Source organism: Cheilinus undulatus, linkage group 22 (genome assembly GCF_018320785.1).
Source record: "Cheilinus undulatus linkage group 22, ASM1832078v1, whole genome shotgun sequence".
Taxonomy (NCBI): Eukaryota; Metazoa; Chordata; class Actinopteri; order Labriformes; family Labridae; genus Cheilinus; species Cheilinus undulatus.
This window is the reverse complement of record NC_054886.1, coordinates 22,962,598-22,987,156: the sequence shown is the minus strand read 5'-3', so window position 1 is coordinate 22,987,156 and position 24,559 is coordinate 22,962,598. Positions and strand designations below refer to the sequence as shown.

Here is a 24,559-nt window from a genome sequence, read left to right as displayed (position 1 = left end):
GACACACTGCATCTGGCTACTCAGAGGCTCCGTGGCAGAGGATGCGCTGGACTTCTTTGTTGTCCGTCATTTTGACGTAAAGGGTCGAAAAAATTCTGTCATGCCGTTTTACAATCCGTCATTATAATTTTCTCTTTAATATCTGTAATATGATATAATTCGATAGGATTTTATTAGTAGTGTTTAATTAATGAAGCAACATTTCTAAACTTATATTCTAAAAACAATCTTTGAGGTTCTGCATTTTAATAGCACTGAGAGCAAGATGAACACAGCAGCATTAACTCCTCATTTTTACGCAATGACGGTGGAGCACCAATCCCTGTCTTTGAGCAAGCAACTATGAGCTGCACCATTTAAAACATCACGTACAGTTTTGAGGATATTTTTAATATCAAGATGTTGTAGTTTGATGACCATGGAAGATAAGTTGTTAAAATGCTGCATTGTGGAGCTGTGCGCATTTGTCTGCTCAACAGGAGTCGTAATCTGAAAAAACATCACGCACTCGGACCTTGTACACTGAGTCCGTTGCATTTGTATTTGCCTTGACTGTGGAAATTTGTAGAATGTTGCAAATAGTGTCGTACTGTGAGCCTGTGGCTCTGTCACTCCTTTTAAAATCCCACTGGAGGGAGGGAGGGAGGGAGAGAGAGAGAGAGAGAGGAGGGTCAGGCGGTGGTGAGCAGGCAAAAGAGAGAATGAAGCAACAGGCGCTTATCTGAATCAAAAATCACCCAACTCTTTGTTTTATTTCCATTGTTGATATCCACATAAAATGAGCAAACTTTGGTGTTTAAAGTGAGGTTTCAGTGGTGAGCAAGCAAGGTGGAAGCAGCCCATCAAAATGGCGGACAGCCTTCAAAATTCTCCACCATCCTTCTAAATCTATCCTTCTACTAAAAATAAGGAATAGAAAAGCTCAGAGTCGTGATTGCCCGATCAGGCATGTCCTTACAAGTTTTGCTTGCCCGTCTGCTTTTTGAAGTTGCCCCGGGCTTTCGGGCAACCGTTAATGTCGGACCCTGACATTCATCTTTTTGTTTTCAAATAAACTCATGGATGGGATTGTATCTCAGGGCTCCTTGGATCACTGAAATAAATCTGTGACCAACAAAACAATATTTTTCCACAGTTGTTACAGGTAAAAGGCTTCTCACCTGTGTGAGTTCTCATGTGGACTGTCAAAACACATTTTAGTCAAAAAGATTTGTTGCACTTATGCAGCTATATGGTTTTTCACCTGTATGAGATTTCTGTGTGAATGATTTCCCGGAGGTGTGCGGCTTTGTACCTGTGTGAGTAAGAATGTGCTGATTTAAATTTGACCCCGTACTGAATTGTTTTCCACAGGTGCCACAGGAGAAGGGCTTCTCACCTGTGTGACTTCTCATGTGGACTGTCAATGCACTTTTACGACTAAAACATCTGTTGCACACTGTGCAGGTAAATGGTTTTTCACCTGTATGGATCTTTAAGTGCCTATCCAAACTACTTTTCAGTGTGAATGATTTCCCACAGGTACCACAGGTGTACGGCTTTGTACCTGTGTGAGTTTGAATGTGTGTATTCAAATTTGACCCCGTACTGAATTGTTTTCCACAGGTGCTGCAGGAGAAAGGATTCTCACCTGTGTGAGTTCTCATGTGGACTGTCAATGCACTTTTATGTCTAAAACACTTGTTGCACAATGTGCAGGTATACGGTTTTTCACCTGTATGGATTTTCAAGTGCCGGTCCAAACCACCTTTCGTTGTGAATGATTTCCCACAGGTACCACAGGTGTACGGCTTTTTAACTGTGTGAGTAAGAATGTGTGTATTCAAACTTGCACCTTTATTGAATCTTTTTCCACAGGTGCTGCAGGAGAAAGGCTTCTCACCTGTGTGTGTTCTCATGTGGACCGTCAAGGAACTTTTCTGTGTAAAACATTTGTTGCACATTGTGCAGGTAAATGGTTTGTCACCTGTATGGATTGTCAAGTGCTGGTTCAAACTACATCTCTGTGAGAATGATGTCCCACAGGTACCACAGGTGTACGGCTTTATACCTGCGTGTATTCTCATGTGGACTGTCAATGCACTTTTATGTCTAAAAGATTTGTTGCATGTTGTGCATGTATATGGTTTTTCACCTGTATGGATTTTCAAGTGCTGGTCCAAACTACCTTTCTGTGTGAATGATTTCCCACAGGTACCACAGGTGTGCGGCTTTGTACCTGTGTGAGTAAGAATGTGCTGATTTAAATTTTGTTTTTGACTGAATCTTTTTCCACAGGTGCAGCAGGAGTGATAACCCCCACCTGTGTGTGTTATCATGTGTTTTTTCAATCTATATTTATATTTTAAACTTTTTCCATATACTTCCCATGAGTACACCCTCTCACCTGTGTGTTTTCTTTCTGTCTCTTGTCTTGGTTTGGATTTTACAGTCATCTCTGAGTCTTCCTGCTTGTTCTCTTTGTGATTCTGATTCTCAGCAACATGAAAGTTGTGAGAAAGGAGCTGGTGTTCATTTTGTCCATCTGCTTCCCTCTGCTCACTTTCCTCCTTAGTAGGAATCAACATCAACATTTCAGTCTCCTCCTGTTTGAGCTGTTCTTCCTCCTGCTCCTCTTTAATCTGTGGAGGCTCTGGGTCCTCCTGGTCCAGACCGGACTTCCTCTCCTGGTGACAGAACTGCTGCTCAGGTTCAACCTCCTCCTCCTTACACACATGTTGCTGCAGGACATCTGGAGATACAAAAACAAAACAATGACCAAACAAAGTGAAGGTACAGGACAAAACCCGCGCCAGTGTGTATAGTAAAAATGATTGTTAGAGCCTAAGGGTCTTAAAATCTCCAAGATTGTGTGTAAAAGTACGTGTAGTTTTTGTCACATAGACTACAATGTTTGTGCTGGACTCTTAAATGGAATCCTGCATTATCAGCAAAGTTGATCTTTTTGGATACATATTTGTTAAATTAAATTCTAACTTGTAAACTCACCAGGAGGCCACCGTGTTTTGGTCTGTGCTGGTACTGTGATGCCATTTAGCCACAGCACTCCTTACGGTTTCCATGTCGGGACTTTGTTACAGAGGAAGTGTGCCAGAGAGCTTTCCAAATAAAAGCATCATGTACATAGAAGGGAGTGTTCTCCAAAGAAATGCTAAAGTGGGCTTTTACTTTGAAAAGTGCAGACCAGAAGTATTTCGTACTGTGTTTATTTTTACGAGCAACATTTTGAGCTGTGTGGAAACAGAAACCTCCATAAATAGTAGATGTTTGGGGAACAACTTTATTAAACAGATGCATTTTAGCTTGTGGCCTTCATCTGGTTCATCAAGAAACAGATTTCAAACATATTCTACCAATGCAGACGTAAATATTTCCTACAACAAGGTATATATGGCTCTGTATTTATCATTTTCCTGTCTATTTTAAATGATAACCACTCGTGGTGCAAGGAAAAATATAGAAGACAGCAGAGCTTAAAATTCTCTGCGTGAGATGTGCAGCTTCTCTGCGATGCAGCCACGACACTGCCAGGCAGTTTGAATCAGTGGTCACTGCATAGGAACGGCGAGGAACGCTCCGGCTAAGTGACGTCACAGTACCAGTGCGGACCAAAACATGGCGACCTCCTGGTGAGTTTATAAACTCAAAGTACTCATCATGCAGTCATCCAGTGAGTTTTTAGTTCAGTAAACACTACCACTCAGTTTGGGATCAACTGAAAATGTTTTTGTTTTCCATGGAAACACTCTTTGGTTATTCTCCTGTTGTACGATGAAACTGGTGGTAATCAAGTGCTCTCCACGGGGTTTCTGGCATGACGTTGCAAAATCTTCGCTGTCCTTCCTCACAGTCCCTTCCACTCTTTAAAAATCTTACATTTTATCCCCCTCAAAGCACCCCAGACCATCATGCTTGACTGATGGTTTTAAGCACTGTTCTTGCATCTTTACATTTGTTCTGCATCTCGTAAATGTTTATCTGTTTGATCCGAAGACCTTAAACCCTGGGCTCATCTGTCCCAAAACCCTTCTTCCGGCCTTCCAGTGTCAAATGTCTGTGCTCTTTGCCAATCTCTGTCTTTTCTTTTCATTGGCTGCTCTGAGATATGTTTTTTCTTAGCAGTTCTGCCATGAAGTCCAGCATCTTGAATTTGCCTCTTCACTGTTGATGCTGACACTGGTGTTGGGCAGATATTATTTAGTGCAGCTGCCAGTTAAGGACCTGTGAGGGGACTTAGTCTTAACTACACACTCTCGGATATTTGTCTCCTTGCACAATTGTGCATAAGGCCTGCCACTCCTTTCTCTGCCCTTGTTAGAGCCAGTTTGAGCTGCTCTCTGAAGGGACTAGTTAACAGCATAGTAAGAGATTCAAAGTTTCTGCGCAATTTCTCACAATGAATAACCTTCCTTTCTAAGCACAACAATGGACTGACAGGCCTCTAAAGAAACTTTTTTCCTGGCTGTTTTGAGTCTGTAAACAAACAAACAACTGCTGATGCTGCAGATACTACACCAACTCACTTTCCTCCTGAGTAGGATTCAACATCAACGTGTCAGTCTCCTCCTGTACGAACTGCTCCTCCTTTATCTGTGGAGGCTCTGGATCCTCCTGGTCCAGACTAGACTTCCTCTCCAGGTGGCACAGCTGCTGCTCAGCTACAACCTCCTCCTCCTTACACACATGTTGCTGCGGGACATCTGGAGATAGAAAAACAAAACAAAGTCCGGGGGAGGAAACATGCCATTAGTGCCAGGATAGAACTATTTGTTCGGCAAAACTGTTTTATACCTATGCGATACCACATGATATAAATGACATACTCCCCCTCTTGTATATGGTGTTCGCGTGGCGCATCCTCCCCAGTGAAGGCCAGCAGTCCAGGCGGCATCTATGTTCTGATATCTATGATACATTTATTTGTGGGTAGTAGTGTTGGAGATATGGGTAGAGTAGGAGAGGGTCAGGAACCCGCTGCTCTTTTGCCCCTCCCAAGTGGCTCTTTGCAGCTGTGCCAAATTTTAAATAAAGGAAATGTTTTTAACATTAAATGAATATTTTCTGTAATGCTATATAGAGATAGCTAGTTTGTGTATTTCATCCAAAAATGTAGCTTTTTCATTCTCTGCTAATTTTACAAATAGGCCTATTTTATCAACTTAATATGCATCATATTGTGCTTCTATGGCGCAGCGCATACTGGCGCTTTCTTGTCTTGGGAACAGAGGTCTGGATGCAGTCTCATCACAAATGACACCTGAACCAGGAGTTTTGTGCTCATCACATGAGTTAAGTTTTGAATTTCTGAAATCTGGTTCAGCAGCAAGAGGGAAGATTGGAAGGTGAAAACGATGACCAACTTTGATAAGTTTCATACTAAGCCGGTGGGTCCGTCAGACTAAAGCAGTGTCAGCAGAGAATGTGAATGGTGATAACGTTAAAAGCAACATGAAAAACTAAGACAAGTTCACACTTAACAGCATCAGTCAGGTAAGGAAAGAGAGAAAGGAGGCCAAGGGATCAGTAGAGGGCTGTTTGAGCAAAATGAACAGGTAAGCTCACATTTTATTGTCATTCTCTACCAGAGTCAGCGCCAGACCAAATTTATCCCAAGACCAACTGGGGGGCATTAAGAAAACTGCGGAGGGATGCAAATTCTCGTTCATAACTGTTTCTATTCTATCTATCTATATATATGTTTGCCAGTTAATAACACAGCAAGTTCCACTTTGAAGCATTGCTAAAATCAAATTTCACATACACAAGGCACTGTGCTCTCTCTCTCTTTCTTTTCCCTTCTCTCCCTCTCGTGCACACACAGCTACAGCACGCTTTGGCGCACCAACATTTGATGATTATTTGAAGATTTTTTGGTGTGTAATGAATGTCAGGTTCAGTGTAGGAGTGTGCATTTGTGCTGTAAAAGATAAGATTGTGTGCATTTGTGCTGAAAATGTCACGTGTGTTAATATGGCGCTGTCCACGGTACTGACATGAGAAAAGCTGTTAACAGCTGATTCTACTCCCTTGGATATTTGGAGTGATTATCAGGATTGCTCTGCTTTGTCCTTCTGACTGTTTTGTTGATGAAGTCTGTAACCCAGTGATCATGGATGCTATTGTTTATTGATCAGGCAAAAACAGGGTTTCCTACTGCACACCTGTATGTAGACAGAAAGCAGCATAGAGAGAGGAGATGAAGTGGAGGTCTCATCTGTTAGTGAGCAGTAGGCTACTACAATATCCTGTATTAACTCTGTCTGACAGGTGCAAAGAGTGTGTTTTGATGAATGAATAAGTATTGATAATGATTATATCAGCATCATTAAGGATGAAAATAAATAATCACTGGCTGATAATAGCACTTAGAGATGAAAATAAAAATGTGTACAGTTGTTTCTATTGTAGTTCTAAATCCATAAATGCATGAAAATGAAAATTACGATTAAAATGCAAAGTAAGAATAAAATAACTACGTGGAAAGTTATCCGTGAGATCAAACATATCAGTGGATGGCCACATACCTTTGCCTAGTCAGTATGTCGATATACAAAGACTTAGCCTGACTGCATCACCTTCATTGGAAGGTTCAAATGTGTTTTGCGGCTCTTCAAAGATTTTCTGGAAGGGAGTGCGACCAAAAATGGCTTTTTCAACCAAAAAGGTTCCTGACCCCTGGTCTAAGATGACACCCAGACTCTTAACCTGAGGGGAAGGGGGAACCGTGGAGTTGTCAATAGATAGGGAGAAACTGTTACATTTTGAGAGCGTGGGTTTAGTGCCAACCAGAAGAAATTCAGTTTTATTGCTATTTAGACTGAGAAAGTTGTGGGTGAACCAGTTTTTGATTTCAAGCAGGCGATTGCAGGCAATCGGAAAGGGAGTAGGGGGGAGGGCAATGGTTGGTTTAGTTGAGATGTAGAGCTGGGTGTCATCCGTGTAACAGTGAAACTGAATGTGGTGTTTACGGAATATTGAGCCAAGGGGTAGTAGGTAGATGATGAACAGGAGGGGGCCGAGAACAGAGCCCTGGGGAACAACGGAGTTGACAGGAGAGGGGTGGGATTTGTGATTGTGAAGTTGAACATATCGAGAACGTAAGGAGATGTAAGAGGTGAACCAGGTGAAAGCAGTTGCTGTGATGCCAATTGATGTTAAACGGTTTAGGAGGATGGGGTGGGAAATAGTGTCAAAGGCAGCAGTGAGGTCAAGGAGGATGAGAATGATGAGGAGTCCAGCATCAGCAGCAGTCAGAAGGTCATTAGTCATTTTGGTGAAGGCAGTTTCAGTACTGTGGAGGGGGCAGAAACCAGACTGAAACTGCTTGAAAAGGTTATTGTTGATGAGATGATTGCGTACCTGGGCTGCAACTATTTTTCCTGGAACTTTGGAAAGAAATGGCAGGTTTGAGATAGGATGGAAATTATTGAAGTTGGATAGATCTAGACCAGGTTTTTTGAGAACAGGAGTGATAGTGGCAGTTTTAAAAGAGGATGGAAAGACACCTGATGAAAGGGAAGAGTGAATTATGTCAGTTATAAGGTTAACCAGAGAGGGCAGGCAGGTCTTGACAAGGGTTGTGGGGATGGGATCAAGTTGACAGGTGGATGATTCGGACTTACGGATAATGGAGGAAACATCGCTGATTACACACAATAGGACAAAATCCTTTAAAAACTTCCTGAAACCAGATGGTGATCCTGATCAGTTCCAAAATCTAAGTTCTTCCTTATGCCATTTCTGACAGTTCCTGAAAATTTCATCAAAATCTGTCCACAACTTTTTGAGTTATGTTGCTAACAAACAAACTAACTAACTAAAAAGCTAACTAACTCTTTTTGTGAGGCTCTCTACTGCAGAGTGCAAGCAGACATACACCAAGTTGCGCCCCGCACCCGTAGTTCAACTGTAACGTCCCTCAGTAAGCAGACAGCGCGGCGTTTGCTAGTTTCACTGCAACTTTATTTTGCAGAAGTACACAGGCTACTGTAGCCGCCACCAAAACAACAAACATAACTTGCCATGACAAAAAAATGGTTGCATGGAGTGCTGCATGGGTTTTGAAAAGTTTAAAGAAAAGCTTGAAAAAATGTAGTGTATCTCTGGTGCTCTTCAATATGGGGATCCAACTTAAAGTTTTTAAGAGGTCTGAGGCACTCAGAAGGACTGTAGATAAAAAGCCTTTATTGCATAGGGCTACAGCGTCATAAAAAACATGCCAACATGTTTCAGCCTAACAGGCCTTCATCAGGGCAGTTACAAAATGGCTGCCAAGCTGCTTCCTTTAAAGGTTTTCAGCAGGTCACATGATTACTAGTAGTCACATGATGGAGTCAAAGGTTACACAGTTAAAACAATCAGTTAAATGATGTCTAAGTGCATTAAACACATCTATATTAAGAATCTGTACCATTTTCTACTGAATTGACACACACACAAAAGTTCTTTCTAAGCAATTACCAAATTAACTGAGAAAAAGTACATTCGAGGAAAGACAAAAAGAAAGCTATAAAAATGGAGAGAAGTCCAGTTCCCCATTTAGACCAGGGAATTTTGTAGCTTTTAATGTATATATCCAGAAGGACTCTCTTTGTAAGAGCTTTTTTAGTCTGTCCCCTCCTCTGATTGAATTTTGTATATGCTCAATGCCTGATATTTTCAGAGAGTTGCAACTACCATGATTAGCCTCTTTATAATGACTGCCATGACTTCCAAGAATCTCGCTAGTCTCTCATCATGTGGCAAACTCTCGTGTCTCTCTGATATGTTCACTGACACTCTGAAAATCTTAGAACTCCACCAACAGTTACACTCTGAACTGGCTACATTTTTTCACGACTAACTTAATGAGGAGGTTAGTTCCACTTTGTGGAAGCTGATGGGGCTAAAACTGAGTTGATAAAACAAATGTTTTAAGTTTTAACAAAGGATATTGCAAATTTTAGAATATAACTTACATAGACACAACATAATGAATTATATGAATACTGAAATCCTTGTATCATATTATTTCATTTAACCTTTATTAACCAGGTAAAATCAAATTGAGATTAAGAACATATTGGTTGTTACATGAACATAGCCAATGCATATAAAAAATGTCAATTAGTGAATTTGAATAGCTTGGAAATGATGGGTGGCTTTTGGATTTTTCTTTACACTAGTGGAGAAGGGAGCAGTCTCAGTGGTCCAATTTATAACTAGTCTGGTACCTGTTACATTAAAAATAGCATTGGCCTCAAGTTTAGGTGGATGATGGTGTTCTGTAACCTTTTATTTCATCTACTACTACACTGTTAAATGTGCAGCCTGCATATTAAAAGTGTAGTAGTAGATGAAACAGAATGATTTCAGTTTATGTGACTTGAGTACAGATTATCGCAACACAACAGAAACATTTATTTTGTAGGGGGGAAAAAAACAGAAAAGCTGTGTGTGGGCACATGCGGAGCTTTTGTTTTATTATTTTACACTCTTACATCAGTAGGCGCCCAACCTAACTCACTATTGGTGTTTTGTGTTACTTGGGTGGTGGTGGCATGGGATGGTATCAATTTCCCGGCCTGAATTATTAAAAATAGCGAATGTCCAATATAAAACCGATTTCACCGCGCCCCCATACTTCGTCTTAATAAAACATCTCTGACCACAAATATAAGCACAGTTTATTTCCTCACCTATTCTGTGTGAGTGGATGTGAGGTTTCCAAACGATATCCAGCTTTCTGCGCTCACGGTCGATTTCTGCCTCGTCCTCGACGACAGTTCTTGTAAAATCGTCACATATTTTCTCAGCTGCAGCAGTTAGCTGCTCGTTGACAACATCTCTAAACCTATCGAGCGAAAACATTATTGTTCTTTATTCAGCGGTAAAGTTTATCAGTGTTTCCAGCTTCTTCTTTGAATTCTAGTCCGACTACACTCGACCAATGCTGTTCACCACGGTCGTCTTCTTCTTCTTCTCTTTCACAATTTCCGCCAGTTTAGACGCATCTTGGCGCTTTACTGATACCCACAGGTGAACCATACTATTAGTCTATATTAGACGCCTCATATTCTTGAGAATATTCATGTGGCATGCAAAAATTGAATAAGTGCTTTTGTCGTCAGTTGGTGCTTCTCACATAGGCCAAGAAAAACTTTAACTGACAACCAACAAATTCCTATTTCTGATCATTAAAAAAAAAAAAATGTTTCTCTCTTTTGTGTAGTTCCTACACTGAATTAAGGTGTGAGTGACTGTTTCGGGGCTCCCACAAACACTTAGCCCACTGAAATGTCTCCCAGTTGTGTGTAAATACCCAGCCTCAATCTTGTTAACTTCACAACATCAATTCAGTTTCCAGAAAAACCAAACCATTTCCTAAATGAATGTTGAATATTAAAATGTCTCCCTCTGTTTTCCTTTTCCCAAGTTTCTTGCCACTCCCGCTCTGTACTCTGTTTTCTCATACGGAACCGTAATGACATATTTATAGAAGTTTGCTTTAAAGCTGATTTTGCAATGCTATCAGCTATTTCATTAGCCAAAACCCCAGAATGACCTGGAACCCACAGTAGTATAACTTCACAGTTTATCTTCTCAATTCTAAACAAGGACAATACAATGTCTTTGACAAGGTCAGGACGAGCTGACACTTTGTTTTAAGGACATAAAAGGTGCAGCTGAGTCTGAACAAATAACCTTTTCTGTTTTGACGTCCTCTATCCAGTGTAATGCCTAGAGAATATCTAAAAATTCAGTTGTAAATAAAGAGGAACCATCAGGGGCAGACTTGGGGGTGAAAAAGTGGCCCGGGAGTCACTGACAGACCGGCCCATTTAATGGGCTGTATGGGGAGCCACCCAGCACATGTTTCATGTAACTTGATGAAAAAAACATCAATGCATTTGGTGTTTTGACTAACTAAATTAAATTTTAAATGATTGACTTTTATAGACCATTACTTTTACTTCCACTTAAGTACATTTTAACCAGAATAACTGTACTTTTACTTGGGAACAATAGCCTGGTACTTTTCCACCTCTGCAACGGGGCCACAGTCCTCTATGGAGTCCCCTATATATATGCTGGTTTATCTGGATGAGAGAGACAAAAAATATGGGGTACACATTATAATATGGTGTACACATTATTGAAATTATCAGCAAAATATAAAGATGGCAGTATCAAGGTTTAGTGCATGAGTTAGTGCATATGGCTAAAAAGCAAACAAGCCAAACAAACATCATGGTCATTAACCTCACCATAATCATACTGGTGCTTTTTATGGGTTCATGAGGCCGTTCAGCCAGTTGCTCTCCTGTTTTGCCCTGGGTGTCATCATCATTTCTGCTATGAAGCCTCTCACTACCCACCACATCTGGCCTGAACAGGGTGACCGCACATTGGAGTTTTTCTTCATTTCAGACAGGTCAAGAAATTAAAGAAAAGGGGTTAAAAAGAGGCAAAAATTGATAATAGAGTGACATAAAGGGGATAAAACATGCAAAAAAAGTGGTTTAAAGGGGGTTAAAATCTTACAAAAATTGGTTTAATGAGGCAAAAAGGGGCAAAAAGTATCAACAATGGGTTACAAGTGAGAAAAATGGTTTTAAAGTTGCAGAAATTGTTGAAAAAATGTAATAAAAGGGGTTAAAAAGTGGCAAAAATAGAAGAAAAGTGGGAAAAATGGATAAAAGAGTGGCACAAAGGGGATAAAACATGAAGGAAACAGGGTTTAAAAGGAGTTAAAATCATGAAGGAAATGGGGTTAAAGAGGCAAAAAGTTTTTAAAAAGGGGTTAATAGTGTCAAAATGGGTTAATATTGGTGCTAAATGACAATTAGGGAGGGCCCATTCTCTTGGATTTTCAGGGGTCTGGCCAATCCTGTTGTCAGGCCTACTGCATTATAAATAACAGGGATATATCTCACTGGTAATGACTAAAAATGTCCTGTAGTTTAAAGGAAAATACAAATACTACTGCAATAACATTTCAGTCAGACCAAAATGTTAATTTAATTTTTGTATATTTGAAAATCCGGCACCCAGAGTTTCTGTTGAGACTAAATCTGGCCCCTGTGCAAATGTACTTGATGACCCCTGATCTATAGGCACGTTGACAAATACAGGAAACACTGAATAGCGCTTATTATTGACTCTATAAAAGCTAATATAAGGTAAGCTATCACTGCCTCATTAAGGGTAATTAAAAAGTAGGGGTGGGAATCCCGAGTGGCCCCACGATACGATATCATCACGATACATGAGTCATCTGAATTTTTTTTTCAGAATTCTGAGTAAAAAAAGGCATAATTCTGACTTTAATCTCAGAATTCTTTTTTCTCACAAGTTAAAAAAAATATATATCTCAAATTTTTTATTTTAAGTGGCCCTAACACTCTTCAGTGATCCTTTATCTGGGCTTAGGACCAGCAAAAATGACTCAGAGATACACTGGCAGTTACTTCAAATTGTATTTTGAGTTGTTTTTTAATTCCATTTTTCATGAGTTTAGTTTTAACTTCGGTTTCGTTTTGGAACTTATGGTCCATTTAAGAGCCTGCAACAAATCACAGTGAGACATGAACATTTTTAATCATTTGATTCATGATATGTTTCTTCTTTGGTTCTAAATAAACCAAAAAGAGACAATAGAAAAACTGTCAAAGCGCTCACAGCGCGGTTAACATGCAGTCTGGACGTGGAGGGTATCTCCTGCTCCCTCAGCTGAGGGGGACTGCTGAAGACTGGGCTGCTGGTGAGAATGCATTGAGTCAGGGAGGGGCTCACAGCAGCCCCTGCTGATACGCGCTTTCTTGTCAGAGTCTCCTAAAGTTTCCAATAACACCAGAAAAAGTCACTAGATTTCTCGCTAGTCACTTAAAAAAAAAAAAAAAAAAGAGTCGCTAGAGGGGCCTGAAAACTCGCTGGAAATACTGCTCCTGAGTCTTGTACAAGGTGCCTGATGAGACCGACGTGCCAGCCTGCTCAGGGTGCTAGCCTGCTAACATTCTTATCAGAAAAGCTGGCTGTGTTTGGCCATGGAAGAACGAGATTTAGCTGTTTAGTCACTCAAGGGAAAACTTGAGAGGCATCTGGCTGCAGCCCTCGAGCAAACCTCTACACTGGGGCGTTGGGCTGGAGACCTCTACTACGCTGAGGCGAAACCTCTGCGCTGGGGCGTGACGTACATTACCCTCAACAAAATTTCAGCTCTATCCGCTTACTGACAAGCTGACCCTAACTTTAACCAGTTGGGTTTTAATGCCTAAATCTAACCACTCGAATTTAATGCCTAAATCTAACCACTCGAATTTTAATGCCTAAATCTAACCACTCGGATTTTAACGCCTAAACTGAAGCACTCAGGTTTTAATAGCGTAGACCCATACGCTGGGGCTAGGGTCAGTGTCTGCCACTGCACGCCCCACCATAGACACCGGGCTATACTAAGGTCTCATAAGCACAGCAGTGTAGTCATGCTAAAAACAGCTAACATGCTGCACGCCTCAGCATAGGCTTGGGCAATGACGTCATGCCCCAGCGCAGAGGTTTCACCCCAGCGTAGAGGTCTCCCGCTGAACGCCCCACCATAGAGGTTTGCTCGAGGGCTGCAGCCAGAAAACTCCAGCCTCTTGGAAAACTTGGGCAACTCTAACTTTCTTTCCTTTTCTTCGAAAAAAACCCCATCTTTAAGTTCATCTCTCATCTGTAGAACAGTCAAAGAAAGTATTTCAGCAAAAGCTAGACATTTTGACATTCGCTGTCGCTGTCATTGATCCGACTCAGCCTGAATATACCTGCGTGAAGCAGCCGTGTGTGTCGGAAACCAGGAAAACACAGAGTGGATTTCTCTTCATATGGGTGGTCCCGCTACTAAGAAAGTGGAACAGATTTGATTGTGAAGACTGTGTGTAGGAAACCAAGAAATCGCGGAGTGGATTTCTATTGATATGGGCATTCCCCCTAATGAAAAATGGAACGGATTGCTGGAGTAGACTGGTCATGATGGCAAATGTGGGGGGGTCCAAAGGACATTTTTTTCAAGGTGAGGGGGACGTGGACCCCCCCGATTATATTGTGGCGACGCCCATGGCATTAGTAATACGTCTATGATGACAAACTTTCACTTTCTTTGCTTGTTATCAAAAATAGTACAATAATGAATAGATGTCTGTTTTTTTGTTTGACTATTTTAATGTGAAAAAAACACACCAATACAGAACGGAAATATATGATACTACTAAGAAATTACAAATATTAAGTGGTATTCCATTTTCAACATGAAGATAAAATATACATCTTTACCTGTGCATCAAAGAAAACTGACCCTGCTCCAAAATCAGGTTATATTCAAATAACTAGTACAATATTTAACTGATCTGAAGCAGACCACTCAATCGTAACATCCTCAAAGACTTCATAAAGAACAGACAGCAGAATAACTCACCTCAAGTGAAGCCATTAGAAAACTCACAATACTTTAATGTTACATGTAGTTAACACGATAGTTCTGAAATTCAAGCATTTAACCATTCTAAACAATAGTAATACATTAATGTAAAAAAACATTTTTCATTTTCATTGCCATTAAAAATTCTAATTCTCAAAGCACATGCACAGTTTCTGTTTCTCTCTAACTTGTCAGCACATAGCTGTGTACCAGCCAAAGGTAACATTCACTGCGTTCCAAATGATCATGCAAATCGGATTTGAGTGTCATTAACATTCATCTTTTGGTTTTCAAATAAACTCATGGATGGGGTTGTATCTCAGGGCTCTTTGGATAACTGAAATCAACTTGTGACCAACAAAAGAATCTTTTTCCACAGGTGTTACATGAGTAAGGACTCTCACCTGTGTGTGTCCTCATGTGGACTGTCAAATCACATTTTAGTCAAAAAGAATTGACGCACATATGCAGGTATATGGTTTTTCACCTGTATGGATATTTATGTGCCTATACAAATGAGATTTCTGAGTGAATTATTTCCCACAGGTGTACGGACTTATACCTGTGTTTGTTCTCATGTGGTCTGTCAAATGATCATTTTGCCTGAAAGATTTGTTGCACACTGTGCAGGTAAATGGTTTTGCACCTTTATGAACATTTATGTGTCTATCCAAAAGAGATTTCTGTGTGAATAATTAACCACAGGTATCACAGGTATAGGGCTGTGTACCTGTGTGAGCAGATTTGACCCATTAATGAACCTTTTTCCACAGGTGCCACAGGAGAAAGGATTCTCATCTGTTTGTGTTCTCATGTGGACTGTCAATAAACTTTCATGTCTAAAACATCTGTTGCACACTGTGCAAGTTAATGGCTTTTCACCTGTATGGATTTTTATGTAGTTGGTTCCCGTGTTGCCTGGTGTGGTTTAAGTTTTTCTGGGTTTTTATTTGTTTATTCATGGTCATTACTTTTATTCAGGAATTTTACATATCTAGGTAGTACGATGTCTTTTTAACTTGACATGTTTTTGGGCATTGTAATGTGTCTACCGAGATGATTATGATGTTGGGGGTATGTTTTCATGGATTCTTCTGTTGTTGGGGTTTTGTCTTTCCTGTTGTATCCTTTCCTTGTGTTTTCATGCACTGTCTGAATTGAAACTCTGTTTACTGTCAAAGCACTTTGTAAACATCTGTTTTTAAAAGGTGCTGTACAAAAAAGGTCTATTATTATTTTATTATTATGGGATTTTAGGTGGTAGTCCAAACTACCTTTCTTTGTGAATGATTTCCCACAGGTACCACAGGTGTACGGCTTTGTAGATGTGTGAGTGAAAATGTGTTGATTCAAATTTGACCCCTTAATGAATCTTTTTCCACAGGTGCCACAGGAGAAAGGCTTCTCACCTGTGTGTGTTCTCATGTCGACTGTTAATGTATTTTTTTGTCTAAAACATCTGTTGCACACTGTGCAGATAAATGGTTTTTCACCGAATGGATTCTTAAGTGCGCGTCCAATCTACCTTTATGTGAGAATGATTTCCCACAGGTATCACAGATGTACGGCTTTGCACCTGTGTGAGTAAGAATGTGCTCCTTCAAATGTGTAGAATGACGGAACCTTTTTCCACAGGTGCCACAGGAGAAAGGCTTCTCACCTGTGTGAGTTCTCATGTGGACTGTCAATAAACTGTCATGTCTAAAACATCTTTTGCACACTATGCAGGTAAATGGTTTCTTACTTGTATGGATATTTATGTGTCTATCCAAATTACATTTCAATGTGAATGATTTCCCACAGGTACCACAGGTGTACGACTTTGTGCCTGTGTGAGTAAGAAAGTGCTTTGTCAAATGAGAAGAATGACGGAAACTTTTCCCACAGGTGTTACAGGAGAAAGGCTTCTCACCTGTGTGAGTTCTCATGTGGGCTGTCAATGCACTTTTATGTGTAAAACATCTGTTGCACGTTGTGCAGGTATATGGTTGGTCACCTGTATGAATTTTTAAGTGTTCGTCCAAACTCCATTTCTGTGTGAATGATTTCCCACAGGTACCACAGTTGAACGGCTTTGTACCTGTGTGGGTATGAATGTGCCGGTTCAAACTTTGATTATGACCGAATCTTCTTCCACAGGTGCCACAGGAGAAAGGCTTCTCCCCTGTGTGGGTTCTCATGTGGGCTGTCAATGCACTTTTATGTGTAAAACATCTGTTGCACGTTGTGCAGGTATATGGTTTTTGACCTGTATGAATTTTTAAGTGTTCGGCCAAAGTACATTTCTGTGTGAATGATTTTCCACAGGTTTCACAGGTGTACGGCTTTGTACCTGTGTGAATAAGAATGTGCTTCGTCAAATGAGAAGAATGACGGAACCTTTTTCCACAGGTGTTACAGGAGAAAGGCTGCTCACCTGTGTGTGTTATCATGTGTCCTTTCAATAAACTGTTATATTTGAAGGTTTTTTTACATACTTCACATGAGTACAGCCCCTCACCTGTGTGTTTTCTTTCTGTTTTTTGTCTTCGATTTGATTTAACAGTCATCTCTAAGTCTTCCTGCTTGTTCTCTTTGGGATCTTGATTCTCAGCAACATGAGAGTTGTGAGAAAGGAGCTGGCATTCATTTCGTCCATCTGCTTCACTCTGCTCACCTTCCTCCTGAGTAGGAATCAATATCAACATGTCAGTCTCCTCCTGTTTGAGCTGCTCTTCCTCCTGCTCCTCTTTCATCTGTGGAGGCTCTGGATCCTCCTGGTCCAGACTGGACTTCCTCTCCTGGTGGCAGAGCTGCTGCTCAGGTTCAACCTCCTCCTCCTTACACACATGTTGCTGCGGGACATCTGGAGATACAAAAACAAAACAATGACAAAACAAAATGAAGGTACAGAACAAACACAGCGGCAGTACTTATTGTAAAACTGATTGTTAGAGCCTAAGGGTCTTAAAATCTCCTAGACTGTGTGTAAAAGTACGTGCAGCTTTTGTCACATAAACTACAATGTTTGTGCTGGACTCTTAAATGGAATCCTGCATTATCAGAGAAGTTGATCTTGTTGGATAGACATTTGTTAACTTAAATTTTAACTTGTAAACTCACCAGGAGGCCGCCATGTTTTGGTCCGTGCTGGTACTGTGACGCCATTTAGCCAGAGCACTCCTCACTGTTTCTATGCTGGACAGTTTTTCAGACTGTTTTGCTGCTTGCAGCTGTTGCTGCCATAACAGCTTCCATACCAGACACGAGTTTTCTTTGTGTTGGTTTTGTCTCCCTGCTGTCAAAGCTTTGTCATTCCTCCTAAGTTTGACCCCAGTAAACCTTCCTACAAGTGACTGATTCAGTGTACAGAGGAAGCATGCCAGAGAGCTTTCCAAATAAAAGCATTATGTACATATGAAGGGAGTTTCTCCAAAGAAATGCTAAAGTGGGCTTTTACTTTGAAAAGCGAAAACCAGAAGAATTTTTATACTGTGTTTATTTTTACCTGAGCCGCGTGGAAACTGAAAGCTTCATAAATAGTAGAAGTTTGGGGAACAACTTTTTTAAACAGACGCTTGTGGCCTTCATCTGGTTCATCAAGACACAGATTTCATATTTCCTACAACAAGGTATACACGACTCTGTATTTATCATTTTCCTGTCTATTTTGAATAATAACTGCTTGTGGTGCAAGGAAAAATTTAGAAGAGACCACAGATCTTAGAAAAATCTCTGTGCGTGAGACGTGCAGCCCCAACACTGCCAGGCAGTCTGAAACAGCGGTCACTGCATAGGAACAGCGAGGAGCGTTCCGGCTAAGTGACGTCACAGTACCAGTGTGGATCAAAACATGGCGACCTCCTGGTGAGTTTATAAACTCAAAGTACTCAACATGCAGTCATCCAGTGAGTTTTTAGTTCAATATACACTACCACTCAGTTTGAGCTCACTCAGAAATTTTCTTGTTTTCTATGGAAATGCTCATGACACTAGTCTGGATAGGAAATAAGGCAAATGAACTCGACATGCCTACATTGTCAGACTTGGAAATATTGATTTTAATGGAAATGATGAATGTATTCTTCAAATTTTACTTTCGCCCACAAATAAAGACAATCTTTTTTGCAGCAATTACATCCTGACAGACCTTAGGCATTCAACCTCTCAGTTTCTGATGAGATTTCACCCCATGCTTCCTGGAGCATCCCCTACACAATGGATTGACTTGATGGAGTCTTCCTCCATACCACACAGTTAAGCTGCTCCCACAACAGCTCAATAGGGTTCAGATCTGGAGACTCCATTACAGCCAGAATTCTGGCTGACTCCTTATTCTTTAAATATTGCTCAAACATTTTGGAGGTGTGTCTTGGGTCACTGTAGTGCCATGAATTTGGCCCCAATCAACTGCTGTCCACGGGGTATATGGCATGGCATTGCAAAATTGTAGCTGTCCTTCCTCACAGTCCCTTCCACTCTTTAAAAATCTTACATTTTATCCCCCCAAAGCACCCCAGACCATCATGCTTGACTGGTGGTTTTAAGCACTGTTCTTGCATCTTTTCATTTGTTCTGCACCTCGTAAATGTTTATCTGATCCAAAGACCTTAAACCTGGGCTCATCTGGGCACAAACCAAGGTTATAATAGTTTTGGATTTTTCAATAGTTTTTGTTTCTCTTTCATTTTCATTTTCTGTGATCTAGGGCTGTCAAAGTTAACGCATTAAAATCGCGTTAACTCAAATTACTTTTAACGCCACTATTTTTTTTGGTCACACAATTAACTCATGCGCATTCTGTGTGACCCTCAACCCATTCCGTAGTTTGCCACTTCAGGAAGTGGCGCTGTCGTGATGCGGTATAGGTGAGCAGAAATGGAAAAAGGACAGAGACTTTTGAATGGCAGGTTCAGCTTTCATATCATGTCAAATAAGACTGAAGTTATTTTCTCTTACTGTCGACATGAACTGAGTTATCAGGAGTTTGTAGAGTCTTAAACACCCCGTACTGAGAACGCTGCTAATGCAGAGAGACGCCCCCTCGCCATGCCGTATTGTTTATCTCAGACAACTCTGCCATCAGGGACGGACTCGCTATCTGGCATACCGGGCAAACTTACTAAAACGATCGATTGGAACTGTAAATAAACGCCAATTTAAAAAAAAAACAAAAAAACAATCAAGATGCTGCAAAAGTGTCAAAGACTACAGCCCCTATAGGAGGGGTCTGACGCTGGTGAATATACAGCTTCATCATGAGGAGGAGGAGGAGGAGACAGGGCAGCAGAGGCTGGTGTGTGACAGGAGCAGAGGTTACAGGTGAGCCTGAGAGTGAATGAGCTCTGTAGAGTATCATAATATAAGCTAAAAAGCATTATTAGACTGTCACAGTCTAACCACAGTGTGGTTCCCCTTTATTTATGAAGAAAAAAATGTTTGAGTAATCTGTAGTGTAATTCTCTAACTGTATTTAGTCTCTCTTTTTGTATCATCTGTTGTGAAACCTCTTGGTGTAAAGGGATGATTGTGAGCCTTTAGTTCCCCCATGTGAGACCAAAATTCTCTGCTTTAGTGTGAAGGATCCAGGAATGTAAGTGATTTGAACTTCACTGACCATGCTCTTTATGTCCATGTGTGATGATTAGATCTGTTATTCTGTGTTAAGCTGCTGAGAACAACAGAGGAGTTAACTTCTACAAGTCTGTGGTATTATTCAGTAATGTTCCATTAAGGTCAGTATTTCCATCTCTTGTGGCTTGGTAGGCTTGAGTTTACCATGATATGCTCTCAGCAGATTATTGGAGCATTCAGTATCTTTGAGCTTAGACTACAGAATTTTCTGGACTTTGTTGTTTTTTGGGGTTGTTGACATGAACAAACATAGTCCTGTAAGGGGTATTTAGAACTGAGAAAAAAGTGTGATTAATTTGTGATTAATCGCAAGTCAACCATGGAATTTGTGAGATTAATCGCGATTAAAAATTTTAATCTATTGACAGCCCTACTTTTTTTTTTTTTAAGATTTATTTTTGGGCTTTTTTATGCCTTTATTTGACAGAGGAAGGACGGTGGATGGATTCGGAAACATTATTTCAAGGAGAGACTACACAAAATCTGTCCTGAGATCTCCCCTACATGCGACAGATGCCTTATTGCAAACGATACTCTTCTCCATAGTTTTGCGTTATGTCTCAAAGTTCAGAACTATTGGATGAGTATTTTTAAAATAATATTTAAAATCCTTAAAATCCAACTGGTCCCTGATTTAAAGATGATCATTTTAGGAGTTTTAGACACCACAACACTAAATGAATCTCAGCAGTGTTTTCTTTCTTACAGCATTATCACTGCCAAGAAGTTGCTTCTCACACATTGGAAAAAGAAAGAACTCCTGCAAATTAAAATGTGGCTTGGTGAACTCACAAATACTCTCCATCTAGAGCAGATCAGATACACGCTTCTAGATAATCTTACTTATTTTGAAATAATATGGTCACCTCTCTTACAATACCTGACTCTGAGGTCCTGTTAACCTAACAATTTTCAATTCAGCATTATAAATCAACTGGTAGCTAAGACGGTTGGATGGGTGGGTGGGGGTCCTCTTCTTCCCTAATCTCTCTTATTCTACCTTATTTATTTTCATAACTTGTCATTAAATCCTTCTATTTCTATCTTTTTTGTTTTTTTTTAATTATTCATTTATGTACTTATTTCAGTCTACACCCATTGTTCACAGTTTGGAGGTTGTTTTCTGTTGTTGGTTGCATTGTTTGCTGTCTATCTTATTTTTGTTTAAGAAAAGAATAATGCCTGAAACTGCTCTGATAAAAACATTTGACAACTCTTTGCCAATCTCAGTCTTTTCTTTTTATTGGCTGGTCTGAGATATGGCTTTTTCTTGGCAGTTCTGCCACGGAGTCCAGCATCTTGAAGTCACCTCTTCACTGTTGATGCTGACACTGGTGTTGGGCAGATATTATTTAGTGCAGCTGCCAGTTAAGGACCTGTGAGGGGACTTAGTCTTAACTACACACTCTCAGATATTTGTCTCCTTGCACAATTGTGCATAAGGCCTGCCACTCCTTTCTCTGTCCTTGCTTGGGCCAGTTTGAGCTGCTCTCTGAAGGGACTAGTTAACATCCCAGTAAGAGATTAAAAGTTTCTGTTCAATTTCTCACAATGAATAGGCTTCCTTTCTAAGCACAACGATAGACTGACAGGCCTCTAAATAAACTTCTTTTTTTCTGGCTGTTTTGAGTCTGTAAACAAAAAACAACTGCTGATGCTGCAGATACGACACCAACTCACCTTCCTCCTGAGTAGGAGTCAGTATCAACATCTCAGTCTCCTCCTGTTTGAGCTCCTCTTCCTCCTGCTCCTCTTTAATGTGTGGAGGCTCTGGATCCTCCTGGTCCAGACTGGACTTCCTGTCCCTGTGGCAGAGCTGCTGCTCAGGTTCAACCTCCTCCTCCTTACACACACGTTGCTGTGGGACATCTGGAGATACAAAAAAGAAAAAAAAAACAAAACAAAACAAAACAAAACAACGTCAAGGGGAGGAAACATGTCATTAGTGTCAGTATAGAACTGTTTATTCAGCCAAAATCTTTTAGACCTATGTGACACCACATGATATAAACAGCATATTCTTTGTTATTTTTAAGACTGATCATCATGATCATACACTTCCAAAGGCATGGCAGTCTTCCCAATTTCAGGTTGAACAGATGTCCAATGATCCCACTCAGCTGGTCTGAGCAGGACCTGAGGAGCCTGGAACCGAGACTGTCTGGTCCTGCAGCACTCCTGGTCTTTATCCTCCTGAGCTGATTCCTCACCTGGAGAGGTGTGAGGGACAGGCTGGAGCAGGGGGGCTGTGTGTCTTGTCGGGGTGTTGATGGGGGCTGGGGCAGAATGTTGGGAGATCAGTGGAGGGGGCTGCTGCAGGACTTGGGGAGGGGGCAGATAGCTAGTTCATCTGCCCACTTTTAATCCCCAGCTGCCTGGAAGTTTGGCTCCTGGAGGCCTGAGATGGTTTTCAGGCCCCTCCAAACTCCCCTGTTGTTGTTCTCCTGTAGCTGTTCCTCCATCGTCTTCTCATATCAGTCCATCACCTCCCTGATTTTTTCCCTGATCACTGATTTTTTTCAATGTTCTATCAAGAAGCACTGCAACCTTACACTAGATCAAGATTTTGGTATTAAAAACTTGTGTTTTTCATTGGGTCAAATATACTGAATCTTTAAACAGAAAGCTTGAAAATGATTTAATTTTCTGAGTTACAATGGACCTCCTGTCATCACTGACTTATATTCATCATCATCAGCTGTGACTCCCCCTCTTGCATATGGCGGTCGTGCGGCGCATCCTCCCCAATGACAGCCAGCAGTCCGGGCTGCATCTACGTTTTGATGTCTATGACAATGTCTATTTTTGTCTTCAGTTGTATCGCGACCTTTACCGTAATGTCTGCCTACACGTGCACCACGGTAAATTGTGGAGACAATAAGTTGTGGAGACTAGCTTGAAGACAGGGGAGACAGTTTGGAAAAAAAATGGCGGTTGGTTCCATCCCTTTCAACAGAATATATAAACTAACCTTAGCCCATTACGACTCAGTCTAGACATATCACTTATTGTTTGGTTGTTTAACATATGAGCACTATACTTCGTCTTAATAACAACATCTCTGGCCACAAATTTAAGCACAGATTATTTCCTCACCTATTCTGTGTGAGTGGATGTGAGGTTTCCAAACGATGTCCTCGACGTCAGTTCTTGTAAAATCGTCACATATTTCCTCAGCTGCAGCAGTTAGCTGCTCGTTGACAACATCTCTAAACTTATCGAGGGAAAACATTCTTGTTCTTTATTCAGCAGTAAAGTTTCTCAGTGTTTCCAGCTTCTTCTTTTGAATTCCAGACGGACCGGACTCAACCAATGATGTCCACCACCGTAGGCTTCTTCTTCTTCTTCTTACACAATTTACGGGAGCCTAGGCGCATCTTGGCGTTTTACTGACACCCACAGGTGAACGATACTATATCAGTCTATATTAGACACTTCCTCATATTCTTGAGAATATTCCTGTGGTATGCAAAAATTGAAGTGCTTTTGTAATCAGTTGATGCTTCTCACATTGGCCAGGCAAAACTTTTACTGAGTGACTTTATACTTTTATATACTTCAACATTTGGTTAAAACTGTGTCTAAAACACTGCAGTCAGACATGAACCAAATCTACTCATGATTAAGCCTGGGTCGACTCTTTACTGTGTCACTGCTTAAGTGTGAGCTGACTGTAGACTGGACAGGTTAAAATCAGATAGAAAACATTAACTTTTTTATCTTTGAAATATTGGCTATTATGAAAGTCTGACAGGACTTGATTTCTAATTAACCTTCCTAAACCCCTTGTGCATTTTTTGATGTTTCGAGCCTGTTTTTTTGGATAAGTTTGGTTGTGTTGATGCAATTGGCATTAAAAAAAATTCTCCATATGTGTGTTTTGGGCTGAAATTTAAAATTTCATGATTTTTTAAAAATCCTTTCATTCACTGCACAAAACTAAATTGTCACACCAGGTCTCTTTAGTCACATTTTTGTGCCATCTGCTTCCATATTAAACACATTTTTTATTGCACTGTATTTGCAGCATGATTTTGTTTTATTTTTCAGGTTTTCCATGGATCCATGTTAGAAAGGGACTGGAATTTTAGTTTTTATTGTTTTCCACTAGGTGACGCTATTTTTCCATATATGGTAGGTGGCTCTTAAACATGAGCCAGAAAACCTTGCATGGTTGCTTATGTTTTCGCGTCTGTAAGGCCAGTTCAATAAATATTCAGAAGGAAAACTATTTGGGTTATTTTAGGGATATCATAGTGTGATTTGCATATACGTGCTGAGAAATATTTGTGTGTATTTGTGTGTGCGCGTCCATCCAAAATGCTGTCCTTACAGAGAAACGCATGCCAGTGCAGCACAGAAAGTGTGTGGGTGTTTGTGTGTCTGTGCTGATGGGGGTGGGGGTGTAGGCATGTGTGTTGGTTGGTGTGCGCGCACATGTGTGTATGCGAGCGTGCATGAGTACAAAGCTCTTCCTGATACTTCGGATGACACACGTTTGTTTGTGCC

The 24,559-nt window shown here is 40.6% G+C and overlaps 1 protein-coding gene and 1 pseudogene across 1 annotated transcript; both read right to left on the bottom strand.

Annotated features, from left to right (window-relative positions):
- Positions 1-472: 472 nt before the first annotated feature.
- LOC121504286 (gastrula zinc finger protein XlCGF57.1-like) lies at positions 473-9,849 on the bottom strand. The gene is made up of 6 exons (XM_041779000.1): positions 9,678-9,849; positions 4,524-4,700; positions 2,051-2,731; positions 1,333-1,966; positions 1,116-1,198; positions 473-489 (listed from the first exon to the last, which is right to left on the bottom strand). The coding sequence occupies exons 1-6, from the start codon at positions 9,847-9,849 to the stop codon at positions 473-475; spliced, it is 1,764 nt and encodes a 587-aa protein (XP_041634934.1).
- A 4,413-nt stretch (positions 9,850-14,262) lies between these two features.
- On the bottom strand, positions 14,263-23,341 carry LOC121504534 (annotated as a pseudogene).
- Between the last annotated feature and the right edge of the window lie 1,218 nt (positions 23,342-24,559).